We start from the raw sequence: 15,800 nt of genomic DNA on the forward strand, positions 1-15,800 counted from the left end.
TCTGGAGGCTAGGAATTCCAAGATTAAAGTGCTGGCAGATATGGTATCTTTTGAGGGCCCTTCTCCTAGTTTGTAGATGACATCTTCTTTCTGTGTCCTCACACGGTGGAAGTGTGGCATATACTATAAAGCATATGTTCTTCACAGGGCCTGGTTTTCCAAAGTCTTGCAGTTTCAAATATTGAACTTGCAGAGGACAGGAAATTTTCCTCTGGCTCTAAGTCTCCGGTGTAAGATAAAGATTTGTGGCACAGCAAGGTTGCTGGGTCAGGGACAGACTAGTTACTGATTGTTATGTGAAGATACTGAGAAATCGCTGTAAGAAGGAATGTTTGCTAAGATCAAGCTTTTGTTAATTGCTTTACTGGAATGTCATCTGGCTTGTTTCACTGAAGGTTATCAGCCTATACTGTTAAACTATAAACCCACCTATTTTCTCTTCCTGTAACTTCCTGATCTGGAGAATAAATGCAGGAAGAGAACCCCAATTTGGCATTAATTTCCTGAGGAAGAGTTGCCTCTTCCTGGAGGGTCCCAGGGAAGTTAACCACTTTGGGGCTTCTCACTGTTCAGAAGAGATGGGGAAGTGGGGTGACAAATCCGTGGGGGGCGAAGAAGCACAAAGCAACATGGAAGAGCAAGACAGCTCTCTGAGTTCTGTTCTATAAGGGCACAACTCCCATTCATGATGGCTCTGCCCTGATGATCTAATCTCCCCACAGCCCCACCTCCCAATGTCATCTCATTGGTGATTACATATGAATTTTTGGAGGACACAATCATTCAGACCATAGCAGTAATATTACATTATATGCAAGAAATAAAATTGTATGTAATTGTAAAAAGAATAAATGTTCTATATGCATTGAAATAAGACGATCTTGTAGACCCATTGCTAAATAACAAAAAAAAACAAGATGTGGAACAGTATGTATTAGAGTTGTTACATATATAAAAAGGTAAGAGGGATTTGTTTTATTTATCTTACTTATATATTTATAAAATAACTCTATAAAGATTTACAAGAAACTAACAGCATTGATTTCCTGTGAAAGGAACTGACTGAATGGGTGACTGGGGTAGAAGACTTTTTATTGTGAACCCTTTTTTACTGATTGATATTGAACCATGTGAGTATACTACTATCCTAAAAATTAAATTAAACAAAAACGTAGAATTGTAGAATGAAATAAAATGTTGTTACTGTATTAATTATCCATAGCACTTGGCAAAGTTACAGGCATTTTGTAAATGCAAAATACACTTTAAACTGGATAGACTAAAAACAGATTTAAAAAGGGAACCAATAAAATATGTTACCTTGGACAAGTCTCTCTTTCACTTATTTAATCAAAATAACTTGAATACCTAATATGATGGAAACAGGTTAGTTACTTGGGATGCAGGGGTAACCAAAACCAACATGGTACCTGTACTCTTATAGAATCTACATTTTATTTTTCAACAATCTGCTGATACAGTTTTACATAAAACACACAAAAAGCAAACCAAAAAACCTAAAAAAAATTTTCAGAAATAGTCTGTGGATTTTATTTGGAGCTGTAATAATACATATTTAAAGAACAATGCCAGTTTACAAAATATGTTTTATGTAAGAGCATGCTATATCTCTCAATTTAGGTCTTCTTATATTCTACAATAAATCTTTAGTTTTCTTCATCTTGGTCTTACCTTCTTAGTCTTATTTGCATAGTTCAAAAGAAATGGGGATAGTAAAAGCCATTTGATCTATGATTATAAGAGTTAAATGACAGAACATATGCGAATATACCTGGCAAAGTTTCTTGCATGAACTAGAATAAGTTGTTAATAAATGTTATTTGTATCTGAATCAGCTTACACCATAGAAACATGTATGTGAGTTTTAAACTCCTCATTACTCACTCTTAATTAGGAAGCAACATTTACAGATTGTCCACAGAATATTCATATTGGGTGTGGAATGTGTTCCTGGACCATGATGTGGGCTATGCCCAATATTTGGAAAACTCCTTCAGGTGTAATCATAGAGCTTTGCTGTGAATACAAGAAATCAGGAAACACTGGAAATCTGATAATCTCCTCATGGTTTAAAGCACAGTGGGAATCAAGTGTTTATCTGCCAGATCAATTTCGCATTAATTCTCCCACAGATCTTCCCTGTGGGAGAATTTTGAAGTTTTCAAAATCCCAAAGAAAATGGAGACAGTGGAGATGTGAACCAATATAATGGAACAGTTAAAACCTGTTCATAGCAACAGACTCAAAAGTTAAGAGAGCCAGAATGTCAAAAGATCCAGTGCTCTCAACAGCTTATTTTTATATAAAACAAATCATAAAACAGTTCATTTTAATTGCTCAAAATTTTATAAGTGCCTATCATGGGTCAGGAATTAGATTATGTACCTTGGATTGTATTGCTTAATGAATTCATTTTATCCTAAACTGTACTAAGAATGCATCCATATTTTTTTGCCTGTTTTAAGTTGAATTTTTAATAATACTGCCATCCATGATACTTAATCAAAATATTCATTTCAAGAAACGATGGAGAATGTCTTGCTCTTGACGCCTCATGAAAAATAAAATCAGAAAAAATTAAAAAGTCTCTTTTGGCAAGAAAATTTTATCAGTTCCTTTCAGAAAGCACTTGGAAGACTAAATTGTAGCATTGACAGATCTGAACTTAAATTCTTAGAAACTGATTATTTTGATGGGTTAATTAACTTCTCTGAATCTCAGTTTCCTTCACTATAAAAATCATCATACTTTAGGATAGGCAATAAATGAGACATGTAGATAGAGGCCTAGCACAACATTTGGCACAGAGTGAGACTTCATTCCATGAAAACCTCTCTGTTCGAATTCAAAATATGGCCCTAGTGCTATGAGAAAACTTATCACCCTGTGTTTCTGATTGCTGCCAGCAATGTGGTCGATTTTTATAATTCTCTGTGCTCACTTTTATAATCCATATCACGAGAGGCTATTTACAAGTTGTGTCCAATTTTTAAAAGCCATATATAAACTGAGGGTGACGGTAGTACCAAATTAGAAATAAAGGTGTAATAGCTCAAAGCGTTCCATTTCATGTCAGTCACACAAGAGTAAAACTGCTCTGTCATCCTGTTAAAAGGGCTCTCTCAAGGGAAGGAGGCCGGTGGTGCGTGGCCCGGCACAGTGCTGTGTTGGTCGTCTCGCATGGGCATCCCATAAAACACCATCCAAAGAAACAGGTAATTCTGCTGCTTATCTCCAAAATGTAACAACAGTTCTGGGCATAAAATGTAAATAAATAGATGCATTTAGGGAAGTCTAAGTAACACAGATGAAAATCACTGTGGTTTTTTCCAGCATTTTGCAGAAAGTCGTTATAACTATCTAGTTACATGGGATTGAAATTTATCCAAAGTGGACTAGGAGGAAAAAGCACAAAAAGCCCTGAGAGTAAGGAGCAGGGTCACCTCCAATTCCCTGGCCCCCCAGGGAGGGGGTGAGGGCCAATTTTGTTTTGTGGTTTTTGTTTCTTTGCTTTTAATCTTCAGGTAGTCTTGGCCAAACTTTTTATCATTTTTCTTTCAGGTGCAACGTCCTCATGCATCGATCAATCAAGTACAGTGAATATAGAAGTAAACTTCAAAAAAACCCAAAACAGGTATATAAAATTAAACTGTATTGAAAATTGAACTGACTCAGGTTTCAGACAGCTTATCTGAATAATCTCAGTAGTAAGAATCCTCCTAAGATCCCTCAGATTGGAGAGGGTGGGGGGCATTGTGTGTGTTGGGGGCTGGGAGGATGGAACCTGAGTAGCTGTCCTGGGCTGGACGCCTCCCTGAGCAGGTGGCTCATGGCAACATGACCCCCTAGCTTACGCCAGCTCCAGCTGGAGGTACTCCGTAGGCAGAGACCAAAAGCACTGCCCAGATTTCCTCTTTGGGGACTCATGGTGTGAGCAGAGTAGAGGTCTCAAATCAGCAAACAGCAAACACCTCATTACCAAATGAACACAGGACACCACCCAGGCCATGTCGTGCCATGGCGGGACTCCCTCCCCTACCTGGCGTGTCAACCCTATCCCACTCATGACTGAAGTCACAATTGGCAAGGTAAAACTAAATGAAACCTTCCTTCCTCTGGGCCGATGAGTTTTGTAAGGGGATCCATATGCAATCAGTCAGAAGTCACCACAAATCCTCTTGTAGCAGAAGAGTATGAAAAGTCACAGTGAAAAATAATGATGCCCAAAGTAAAAGGAACAATATAAGTAATCATAATAGTCATAAGTCAAGGGGAAACAGTCTCTGTCACCCTTTGAAACTGCTTCTTCATTGTTAATTTTTAGATTGCACACCCAATGGGTTTCAAATGTCAGCCTTGCCATTTACTATACGTGCATCCTCGAGCAAAACATTTTGTTTATCTTTGTCTCAATTTCTTCATCGTTATAGTGGGGGGTTAATTTAATCTACTTGACAAGGCTGAATGAGGATCACCTGACCCAGGAAAGTGCTTAGAACAGTGTCTGGCTTAAGGTTATCATCAAAAACGAGTTTGTTGTTATTTCTCTCTTTTAATAATTATTAAATTTAAAAAATAATTTAAAATATATTACATATTAATAAATATATCACATATGACATAAAGTATTATAGAAAATTGGGAGAATACAAAAACAACTGATGAAAAATTATGTAATTCTACAATATTTTGCAATGCCTTGCCTTTAAATTATTTCTTTAAAAGCACATGTAGTTAGTGTATAAACATGTACATTTTACAAAGTTGGATAACCATATAGTCCTGCTTCTTATTTTTTATTCATCTCAATGTAATTATTCATAGCTTTGCTTTTCACTAAGTATCCCAGTTTAGATGATAAATTATATGTTTACCTAATTCATAACATGTATAGGGAATACTATATTTTATTTAATATCACACAATGGCTATTTTTCAAAATATTCAATGTTATTCTAAAATATTATGTGTAACCAAGTTCAATTCAGTACATTGTTGTACCATACTTAACCAATTATATCAAAAAAATATGAAAAAATAACATTACCAAATGTAAAATATATTATAAATCTCTTGAAATGCTGTTATGATGTTCTATCTGCAGAGTGGGAAGTCCACCAACAGACCCATATGTGCAGAATTATGGAATATATGATTAAGATATCTTTTTAAATCAATTAGGAAACTTAAGATTATTCAATATATTCTGTTGAGAAGTTATTTTAACTCTATTTTTAAAATATTGTTCTTAATCTCAAAGTACACACTAATATAAATTGCAGATACATTATAACTATGTATAAGAATGCATAGATGTATATGATAAATAATAATGGAGTATACATTTAATAAAATTGAATAGCTAAATTAATTAAATATTTAATTTATTTTATTTTGTGAAAAGCCCAAGCATTAGTACATAGGAACTAATTTTTTTAAATAACCGACCAATTTAATTACATAAAAGGCAAAACTTCTGTTCGTTTCTAAAGAAAACTCACCATAAATAATAAATCAAAGAGCAATCTGGAAAAACTGCAACATATATGAGAGTGAATAGTTTATTATCCTCAAATTCAATATGGCTGGTAATCATAGAAATGCAATTTAAAACACTGATGGAATATATTTTTTCCTATAAAATTAGCAATTAAACAATATTCTCTGGTGCTAGTAAATAAGGAAGTGAAATTAACTTTCTAATACTGTGCTCACAGAAATGAAAATTGATATAACTTTTCTGCAGAAAAAGTTATCAAAGTTCATCAAAAGTCTAGGAACATATCTTAAAGAAATAATCTGGATCTCAGGTTACAGAGACTCATGCATAATGCCTGTCAATCACTGTAATCATGCAAAACTGGAAACAAGATGGCCCACCACAGACGATTGGTTAAATCATCTATGTTACATCCTCATAATGGTATACCCCTTAAAATAATAGTTTAGAAGAATATAAGATTACAAAATGCTATGAGAAAAAGCTTACAATATATTGAATGGAGAAAAAGAGCAGTTGCAAAATGTCTAGAATGATTCCAATTTTGTAAGGCAAATAAGAATACTGTGTAACAATATGTGAACATTTAATTCTTCCTGCCTCAGATTTGATTAAGGTGTCAACACAATGGATAATAAATAATAAATGAGACAAATCACCACATGTCGAACTTCTAAAGAAAATAACTAAATAATCTAGAACCATTCTATAACATTTGATCTTGCTCACCATCTTTGAAAAGATAAAATGGACAGGAGAGAGATGAGAGACATGCCATCTTTCATCCTGCGAGTCTGGTGACAGAGCAACCTGAAGGACCAGCTCTCCCAGAGCAGGTTGAGGCAACATCATTAGCACATCCTGTGACTAGGGGTGGGCCGCAGAGGAGAAATGAGGACTGCTTGGGAGCTGTCTTAAGACCTGTTCAAGGGGACCCCTGAGCAGGCAGGAGAGTCCATTACCTTCCCGGGTGGAGTAGACCCCAGTAGGCCAGAGATAGGAGCAAGTGGCAGTTACAAGCTGGGGTGACAGCCAGCAGGGGAGCTGCGGGAGGCAGGGACAGCTGCGATTCCCTCTGAGTCCTGCTTTCAATGTATTAGTTAAAACTGAGTACATAGATATCCCACAGAAAAATGTATAGGGCAGTTAGTTGGAATGATATCTTTGAAAGGTATATTCATGAGAAATATTTTCTGTCTTGTAAATACAATTATTTTCCTGGTGCTCTAGAAATGGGGTGTGTTTGCACATATGGTTGGTAAATGTTTAGTGTTTTGTACAATTTAAAAGGGCAAACTTAAAGATGTTAGCAATCACAGATATGAAAACACCATACACCTGATAGAACACATGAATATTATGAAATTCATGGAGACATGGTCAACATCAGGTAATTGTTACTCCTTCTTATTCAAGGCCAGATAAAAGGTAAGGGTGATAGATTTCACATTCTGCTAACAATATTTTTATGGCTACTAGAGGGCAGAGTAACACAGCAGACTTAAGCATTCCTAGCAGATTCCAGTCTGATGATATCCCCGTCTCATCAGTGTGAATTAACAGACCAGGGGCAAGTGATGATTTGTTTATACTTTGTGTTCTCAGGAATCTGCCTTTTCTCCACCTAAGTTATTAATGAAAACTGCCTTCCCTGGACTATGTTGCACACTGTAGTATGAATGGTACCCTTAAATTTGGGCAATGTGCAGCCCATGCAACAGTACACAGCCACAGTGCCCTGCGTGAAAACCTGCGTGCAATCCCCCTTCTTAGGTAAAGCCTTCCCGAGCAATCTAGAACTCTCCCTCCTCTTTATGTGAACTTTTATTGCCCTCCATTTTTATGATAGTTCCTTAAGCTATCATGTCTTTTATGTGTGCCCTTATTTGTACTTGTTTGTAAATTATTATTTTCTTTAGACAACTACAAATATTTGAGATCAGGTCATATGTCCCATGTTTTTTAATCCCTGGCAGCACCTGTCTCTCTGCCTTGTTCACTGTGTAGTGATAAATGTGACAGGTAAAATAACAAAAACAGTAATGTTAATGATAGATAACACTTATTGAGCTTTCATCACGTGCCACGTGAAACATGTTCTGAATGGATTATTTTATTTAATTCCTAGCAAGAGTGTACATATTACAGACAACTACTATTTTAATTTACAAAGAGAAAAACCAGGGCTCATCAATATTAAGCAACTTGTCCAATGTCGAACTATTAGTAAAATTTTAAATGAAAAAGTTAATGAAGAAAACATTTCAATTTCTTGCAGACCTTATATCCTTTGGAGCCTATAATTCAATTTAAATATATGCAGTTTATTAGACTATGAGTTTATTGATGATAGGTGCTATAGCCTGAATATTCATGTTCCCCCAAAATTCATATATTGAAACTAATCTCCAATGAAGTAGTATTAAGAAGAGGGGCTTTGCGGATGTAATTAGGTCACGATGGCTCCACCCTCATGATAAATAGGATCTGTGCCCTTATAAAAGAAACCTCAGAAAGTTGCCTTGCACTTTTCCCCATGTGAGGACACAAGCTATATTGAGAAACAAGCCCTCACCAGACACTGGATCTGCTGGTGCCTTGATCTTGGACTTCAGGCCTCCAGAACCATGAGAAATAAATTTCTATTGTTTCTAAGTCACCCAATCTGTGGTGTTTTGCTATAGGATCTTGAATGAACTAAGAAGGATCCTTAATTATTATTGCTTGAATCCACAGCATGGTGTACATTATGTGTGCTCAACTACTTGGGTAATAAGTGAGTGAGTGAATAAAGATATACATTATTTTGGCTGTTCATTGGGCCCCACCTCTGAATGCAGGGACAGCTTGCTCTGTACTGAGAGTTGTCTCCTTTTTTTTAAAAAAAAAGGATGCCCAGTGATCCTTCCACAGATAAAGAAAGTAAGGCTCAATTAATGCACTGTGATTTGCCCAAGGCCACAGTGCTAAGAGCAGGTTGTCACAGGATTAGAACAAGACCCTTTGACTCCCAGTTCAGAGCATATTCCGTTATACCCTTCCATCTACTTGTTGACAAGTAGAACAAGTTTGTATATTTACATACAATTGAGAAGGCTGCAGAGCACAGGTCTTTTTGGAAGAGACTTGCTGTTAATACTCTTCAAAGAAACCTCCTGTGTCTGTTTAGCAAACACCTGAACAGGCTCCTAAACCCTACATCAGCTTTTCCAGGTGGTTCTTAAGTTTTCTTCTCTGTCACTGTGCCACGTATGGCAAAGGAGCTGCACTCTGCATTTAGAGAGATGGTTTGGAAACTGGGGGGTGGAGGGTGGGTGACAACCCCATGGACTTCCTGTCACCAAGAAAGGAGACCCTTCTGAGGTCTGATGAGCTAGTTGTCCCTGCTGACCATGCAGAAGTAAGGTCCTATTGACTGGTTCACGTTCCTGTCTAATGCTCTCTCTTGGGCCAGAACCACACGCTATGGAAGATTTACTCCCTGGATTTGTGAAGGGATTGTTCCTGGGAAGTGGAAGCACAAATGCCCAGTTTGGGGTGATGGGAAGTCTAACCTCTTCTTATCTTTTTCTCCAGTGTTCCTTGGAATCACATCCAGACCAGGCTCCTGGCATCTTTCAGGGAACTCTGACAGCAGAGCCTGGGTTCTGTGATCCAAAGAAACCAAAGTGTGGATGTGAGTCAGCACGTGTGGTCTAGTGCCGGCGGTCATCCTGCATCCCTCTGTGGTGGACATTAGATGACTCGAGGGTTTAAGCTGGATTACTCATGCCAAAGCTTGGGCCTGCAGACCAGCTCCCTGCCACCACAGCTGGGGCGATGCTGAGTATTGAATGGTGATGGGGCGTGGGAGGCCGAGCAGGCTCAAGAAACTGCTGCCCCTAGCCCCGTGTGAGAAGGAGCAACCTCACTCCAGACGGGCATCTTCTCTACCCACCCTATTCTCTGCTTCTGCTCTCAATCTATTCTCTGGAGCTGCTGTCAGGCTTCCATGGGCCGGTGCCCATGTCAGGATCTCAATGAGAACTCATGTTAGTACCTAGAAAACATCTGCCTGAATCTTTGGCCAGCTCAGGGTTCCTCACCTCTCTGCAGCTCTGCTTCAAGGCTGAGGACGGTAGTGATCTGGGTGGGAACGGGTGGTAAGGAAGAGAAAACAGGACAGGAGTCTACAGGTTGACCCAGCATTTGTGGGAAGAAAGGGTTGATTCTGAAGCAATCACGTTAGAAATAGTCAAGAAGCATATGGTGCTTCCTGGAAGCTAACTGCTGCTGTCCATGGCAGGGCTGGCAGCAGCAGGAGGCAGGTATAGGTGTGCGGCTATCAGCAATGATGCATTAGCTGGTGTGGCTTCTCCATAGAAGGCCCGTTTAACCCTGACCAAAGTCTGTTCCTCTCACTGCCTTCTTTGTCCACCTCTGCTCACTATTCAACCTCAAGATCCGAATGTGGCCTGCAGTGCATTGAGTCCATATGAGGGTTTAATTAATCTGTATATATGCATTGTATATTTTATCAAAAACTAACATCCAAGCACTTCATAAGACCAATTCATGAGTTTACATGTGCTCGTGAATGAGCTAGTTTTTTGGGGTGGGAGATGAGTTTCTGGAATAGCAGGTCTGAAGACCTAGCCCGGGGCCATGGCAAACACATGCATCATAGCTGCCATTGAGGCTCTCATGGTGACATCCTCACATCATTTCCCCAGATACATTTCATTTGAGGTTTTATTTTATTTTTTTAACATTTCTTTTCAAAGGTGCCAATTTCTGACCAATTCTGTGTTGGCTGGGGAGAAGAAAAGAGCCAAGGCTTCTAATCCCCTGTTGACTGAGATTTCACTGAGTAGAAGCTTGCATTGGGCAAAATGAGATGAAGGAGGAAGGAAGAAAGGATGGAGAGAAGAGAGGGGACGGAGGAGGAAAAATAGAGGCAGGTTGTTGAATGGAAGCTTATTTCCTGAGCGCAGAGTCATTCCAAAGATATCATGAGCAGCAAATTAAACAATCTTTCAGCAAGAATTTTGACAAGGAAATTTCATTAGGGATTTAAATCTCTATGAAAGCTCAAGTTGCTGCATTAAGATATGAAAATTGTGCAAATATTGTTCCTTAGAATAATGTTTGCCGCAGGTCATTGAGTTTCAGTCCATGAAATTTAGAGTGAGAAATGTCCCGTTGTAAGTAGCTAGAGGGGGAGGGTTCTAGATCCTGCCGCTGGGAGCTCAGGCCCTAGGGACATTTGCAATGGAAGTTAGACTCCATCACTCACCCGTTGTGTGACCTTGAACAAGTTTATTTAACACCTCTGAAGCCTGATTTCTTCATCCACAAAATGTGGCCAATCGCTGGTACTCCCTGCTAGACAGTGTTTGTGAGGCTTTAATGAAATGACTCAGGTAAAGCCCTTTGTACAGCACCTGACCCGTGGGACATCTAAACGCATATCACCCATGATGACGATGGGGAGTAAGGGAATGAGCTAACATTGGTCTGGCGTTGACTCTGTCAATCTCTATGATAGATGGCTACAGGTATTATTATTATCATTGCTCAGAGGAAAAGCCTAAGGCTTGGGAGCTAAACAAATCTGCCAAGTTTGCAAAGGAGTAAATGCTACACCAAATACCTCCCCATGTGTATTATGTGTGCACGTGTTGTTCTTCCTTACTAGTCTGTGGGGTCCCCAGAGCCTCAATCCTGTTTGCACACCTTCGCATTAACAGAATCTAACAGATTGGATGGCCCTTAGCGGATGCTCAGAAAATATTTGTGAAATGAATTAATGATTACACACAAAAATAAATGTATGCATGGAAGAATGGAAGGTATAATGCTTTTTCCCATTTAAACTTTGTCTCAGGGACTCATTTGGGAGTCCTCAATGTTTTTCTATTTCCAGGAATTCTGTCATTTTGACTCACATAATGATATGCCATTTTACAGAAAACAGTAGGAAAAGGAAAACAATTTTATATAATTCCACAACTCAAATACTAAAAGTCTCCTTTGAGCATTTTAATATATTTCTTTTCCATCTGTGGGACAAGGGACACTCCTTTTGCAATCTTATGTAAAAAATAATTTTCTATCTTTTGATTTCATTTAATAGAAACATTTCACACAGTTATCATCTTAATGGCAATTTAATTATGTTAGATGTGCAATATATTTTACTTAACCATAATCCTGTCATTGGTTATTTAGAATGTTTCCATAGTTCCACCATTATGAATACAGCTGTACTAAATTTTGTCTGCTTGTAAGACCTAGGTTTTTCATAGATAGAGACTCTGATGAGTTAATACTGTGTGGTAGGTTGTCTTGTTAAGAGAAAGCCCAATTAAATTAAACAAAAACTTTTTCTTTAAAAAAAAAACACTTTGCATTTACTTGAGGAAATTTAGCTAGAAATTCAGATGAAATGAAAATAGGCATTTTGAAAAGATGTTGAAAGATAGCTAGACATGTTCATTATGCAACAAAACGCACACTCACAGGCAGAACAATCCCTGTCTGTATCAACACAAAACATTTTGCTCAAGTCTGTGTTATGCATGTTTGATATTCAGAAAACCATAACTTTGCCTTTAAGATCTGGAAAAGTCTGTCATTATCCTCACTGAACTAAATTGCTGATTCAGTAAAAATCCCCCTTCCGTAGGATTCAATGATAGCAGACATCGGAAGAGCAGAAGACTATTTACAGAAAAAGTAAAACTTCACATTCGACCAGAATTGGGCATTTCAGTTTAGAGCGTTACTTATTACTCCACATACAAACAGAAACTAATAACAAATAGTACTTTTTAGTGGCAAATTGTCTTCTTTCATGAATGGAGAAAAAATAATAGGTCATTAGTACAGTAATTACAGATATGCAAATAGTGTTGCTACAAATGGGGTTTTCAGTTTGTTTGAAAACTTCTTATGCAACTGTACATGCATATTTCCTTACTTCAGTAAGTAGGGTAAATGTTAATGGTTTAATGTTAGCACAAATTACCAACCAAAGTGTAAGAACAAATATGATACTGTAGTCACCATAACATCATATCATTCTTTTAGGTAAATAATAAGCACTTTTATTTTCCTATATTCTTGCTTTTATACTGGGGGGTGAGTGGGGCCGTGGAAGCCTGAGGGCTAAGGGAGCAGAGTCCACTGGGGGTTCCCAGCAGAGGCTAGAGGGGGCTACCTGGAGGCCAGGCCCCATCACAGGGGAAGACCTCAACCTAGTTCTGAGCATGCTCTGAACATTAATGTCTGTCATCAGCTTCTGTCCTTGGCAGCTTTCAGGGACGTGTGACTGAAATAAAACCTTCAGCTGAGGTAGCAACCATTCCTTAGAGAAAGGGCTGCCTATATATTGCGTTAGAGAGAAGAAAAATGCTTGACCTACTTGGATCCGATAAGATGGAATCAGTTTTCGGCAGAAATTGATCACAACGGACTCCTTGGTAGCCTTCTTTGCACCTGAGAAAGGGGATAAATGACAAACATACGCATGTGGTTGTGAAAGATTCATTTCAAGATTTCAAGTAAAATAGCCACCAATTACATAAATGTGAGAACAGTTTATTCAGCCTCTTGCATTATTTGATTCATCTGTTTCTGACAAAGGTCAGAAGATTCTAGATTCTATTTCTGTGCAAAAACAAAACAAACAAAAGTACAGTTTTGCTTTCATTGCTTTGTATGCGATACCTTAGGAGCAAATTGGATAGCATTTAAAAATGTCCCTCACAGCAATCTGAATAATAGTTATCCTCATATTACAATTCTGGATGCAGAATTATTTTCTTTATGCAACACACTGGTCTCTAAAAGGCATTCAGAAACCTCATATTGCAAGTGCCACTTTTCTAATAAAAAATCATTTTGTAATATAATTGACCAATCACAGATTTTGTCTACCATTTCTTTCTTTTGTGTGTGTGTTTTATTAGTTTGTTCATTTCCTAATCATATATATATATATTTTTTTTCACTTCTTAGCTATTTTTCAAGTTCATTTCACCTAACCATTTTGCCAGAAATAACAGCATTTTATGTGGCAAGGTTGGAAAACCATCTCTAAACTCACATTTTTCTCTCCCCGTTTTTCTCTTTTATATTCAGCAAATATGTGCAAAGTGCATGCTCTCTGCCAGGAATTGTACAAGGCAGCTATCCTGGGGCGGGCACAATTTGGAGGCAAGGAATTTGCCTAGAAGCACCCGCAATGAGGCATGTCGCCTCAGCCCTGCCAGACCTCTGTAGGGCCTCCACACAGCTCGCTCAGTCAGGGCTGCTTGGCTGCCTCAGACAGCAGCAGCTCATCAGCTGGCAGTTCCAGGAACAAATACAGCCGAGGCCCCAAACGCCTGCCTCTGAGCAGTCTCTTTAAGTGGGGAGGTGGCATTTACTGGTCTGCTTGAAGCTTAATCTGCCATGCTTGGGTTAAACAGGGAAGCATCTATTGTTGCTTGCGGGATGAATCTGTCCTACTTACAGAGGAGGAAATTGTGCTGCTGGCATAAAAAATCAGATTTAAAAACAATCCTCTGTTGTTAGAAATCTATGAAATTGACAAAAGAATTCAAAGAGACCATTCTGTCAGAGATGGGAGACTTGAAGTTTTTCCTTAGAATATGCTTTGTTTTCTGAGTGTAATAGACTCTTAGATAAGGTCTATTGCAGCTGGCGTAGCAACGCTGAAAGGCACCTCGGTAATTTTTCTACCTTTCATTGTGAGCCAAATTGGAATTCAGGTAATCGGACAGGCTCTCGTAGGCACCTTTTTAAGCCTGGCACTCTGGGGTGTATTTGGCAATTTTCCTTGTAGACTGAGAACGAAGACCTCTGATATATGGATACCCCAGCTGCCCAATAGACTATTGAAAGAATTTGTTTAAGCAGACACATATTTTCATAGTCTTCTGAAAAAAATGTATTTACTGCACTTAAAACAGGCATATCAATAATTATGTAACAGTAAAATGACAGAAAATACTTAGAACTGAAGCACATTTCTGATGAAAAAGTGAATTTCTGTTCTCTGAAAGATGCTCTAATGTTGTTAATTTGCCTTTTCAGAATTAACTGTACCGTAGTGCTTTACTTTTTTCATTTTACCATAGTGATGACTTCTGTCTTGGCTATACGCTACTGTATACATTCATTGTTAGAGATTTTACATCCAACATATGTGAGAGATTTCAAGCATACTTTACTCTTTGTATCTTTATTTAATATGAAAATGCTACTCTAGGGAGATGGTGGCTTTTAAGGGGAAGTGCTTTTTTTGTTTTGTTTTGCTTGTTAAGGTCTCTTCATTATTTAAAATGCATCATTCCATTTGTGTATGAAAAAGAAAATAAGGAAAGATGTTTGAAATGTTTCCAGCATTCAACTGATTTTCCATGAGTGTGAGCCCTCCCTGAAGTGTTCAGGCCTCATGGGGTGTCAGGGAAACTGCAGCACGAGCACCTTCCTCCCATCTTCATACCTGTGTGCTGTGGAGAATAAACGCCATAATGTTGCAGCAGCCCAGCCCAGGCTAGGAAGCCAACCAGACACTGTGCGGCTGATGGGAGCAAACCTCCTCCTTTGTTAAAGAGGCACAAGTCACTGCTAATTGGTGCCAGGTTTGAAGAATAACATATTAAACTTTCCATTTAAAAATTGCACATATATCACCTTGATAAGTTCAGACAACATAAAATGTTGCTAGCAGGTAATGCTGACAAAGTGGATTGAATTTATGACAACATTAAAGACAAGAAGCAAAGGACATAAAAGTTTTTAAATGCAGCTCTGTTGCATGGATTGAGTTTGGTGCACCTTCGGACAGTGTGATAAGCATATCTTCTGAGACACATCATTGTGTTGCTTATTTTTGTTTTGAGTAGTTTGCTACTAAGACTGTTTTTGTTTGTTTTTATTTTTTTTTTCTTTTTGAAAGATACAAGTATAAGAACAAGAAAAATTCATGTACTAGAAAGTTCTTCGTTCACCTTAAAGCATGACAGAATTGATAACATTAAAATTTACACATATAATCTTTACTGGTAAATACATGTCTATAAAGAAGCACAAATCTTGCCTTAACCAGGCAATATTCCATTACTTTTCTAGTCTGCATTGCTTTCAAATCTCCACACAATCCACCCGCTCTCTGTTGTCTGTGTTTCTTTATCCCTTAGAATCCTTGCATCACAGAAACATATTAACATTGCAGCGTTTCCCAGTCGCTTTACAGGCTTTTTTTATTATTATTATTAAAATGCATGGA

At 38.1% G+C, this 15,800-nt stretch overlaps 1 protein-coding gene across 4 annotated transcripts in view; it reads right to left on the reverse strand.

Moving 5' to 3' along the window:
• Positions 1 to 15,800, reverse strand: part of NRG3 (neuregulin 3) — a 1,080,861-nt gene that overhangs the window by 236,019 nt on the left and 829,042 nt on the right. For all 4 annotated transcript variants that reach the window (XM_063086301.1, XM_063086303.1, XM_063086300.1 and 1 more), the window contains exon 3: positions 12,927 to 13,000. In XM_063086301.1, the coding sequence (XP_062942371.1) occupies positions 12,927 to 13,000 (74 nt within the window). The remainder of the gene's footprint in view (positions 1 to 12,926; positions 13,001 to 15,800) is intronic.

The sequence above is a fragment of the Cynocephalus volans genome, chromosome 2 (genome assembly GCF_027409185.1).
Source record: "Cynocephalus volans isolate mCynVol1 chromosome 2, mCynVol1.pri, whole genome shotgun sequence".
Lineage (NCBI taxonomy): Eukaryota > Metazoa > Chordata > Mammalia > Dermoptera > Cynocephalidae > Cynocephalus > Cynocephalus volans.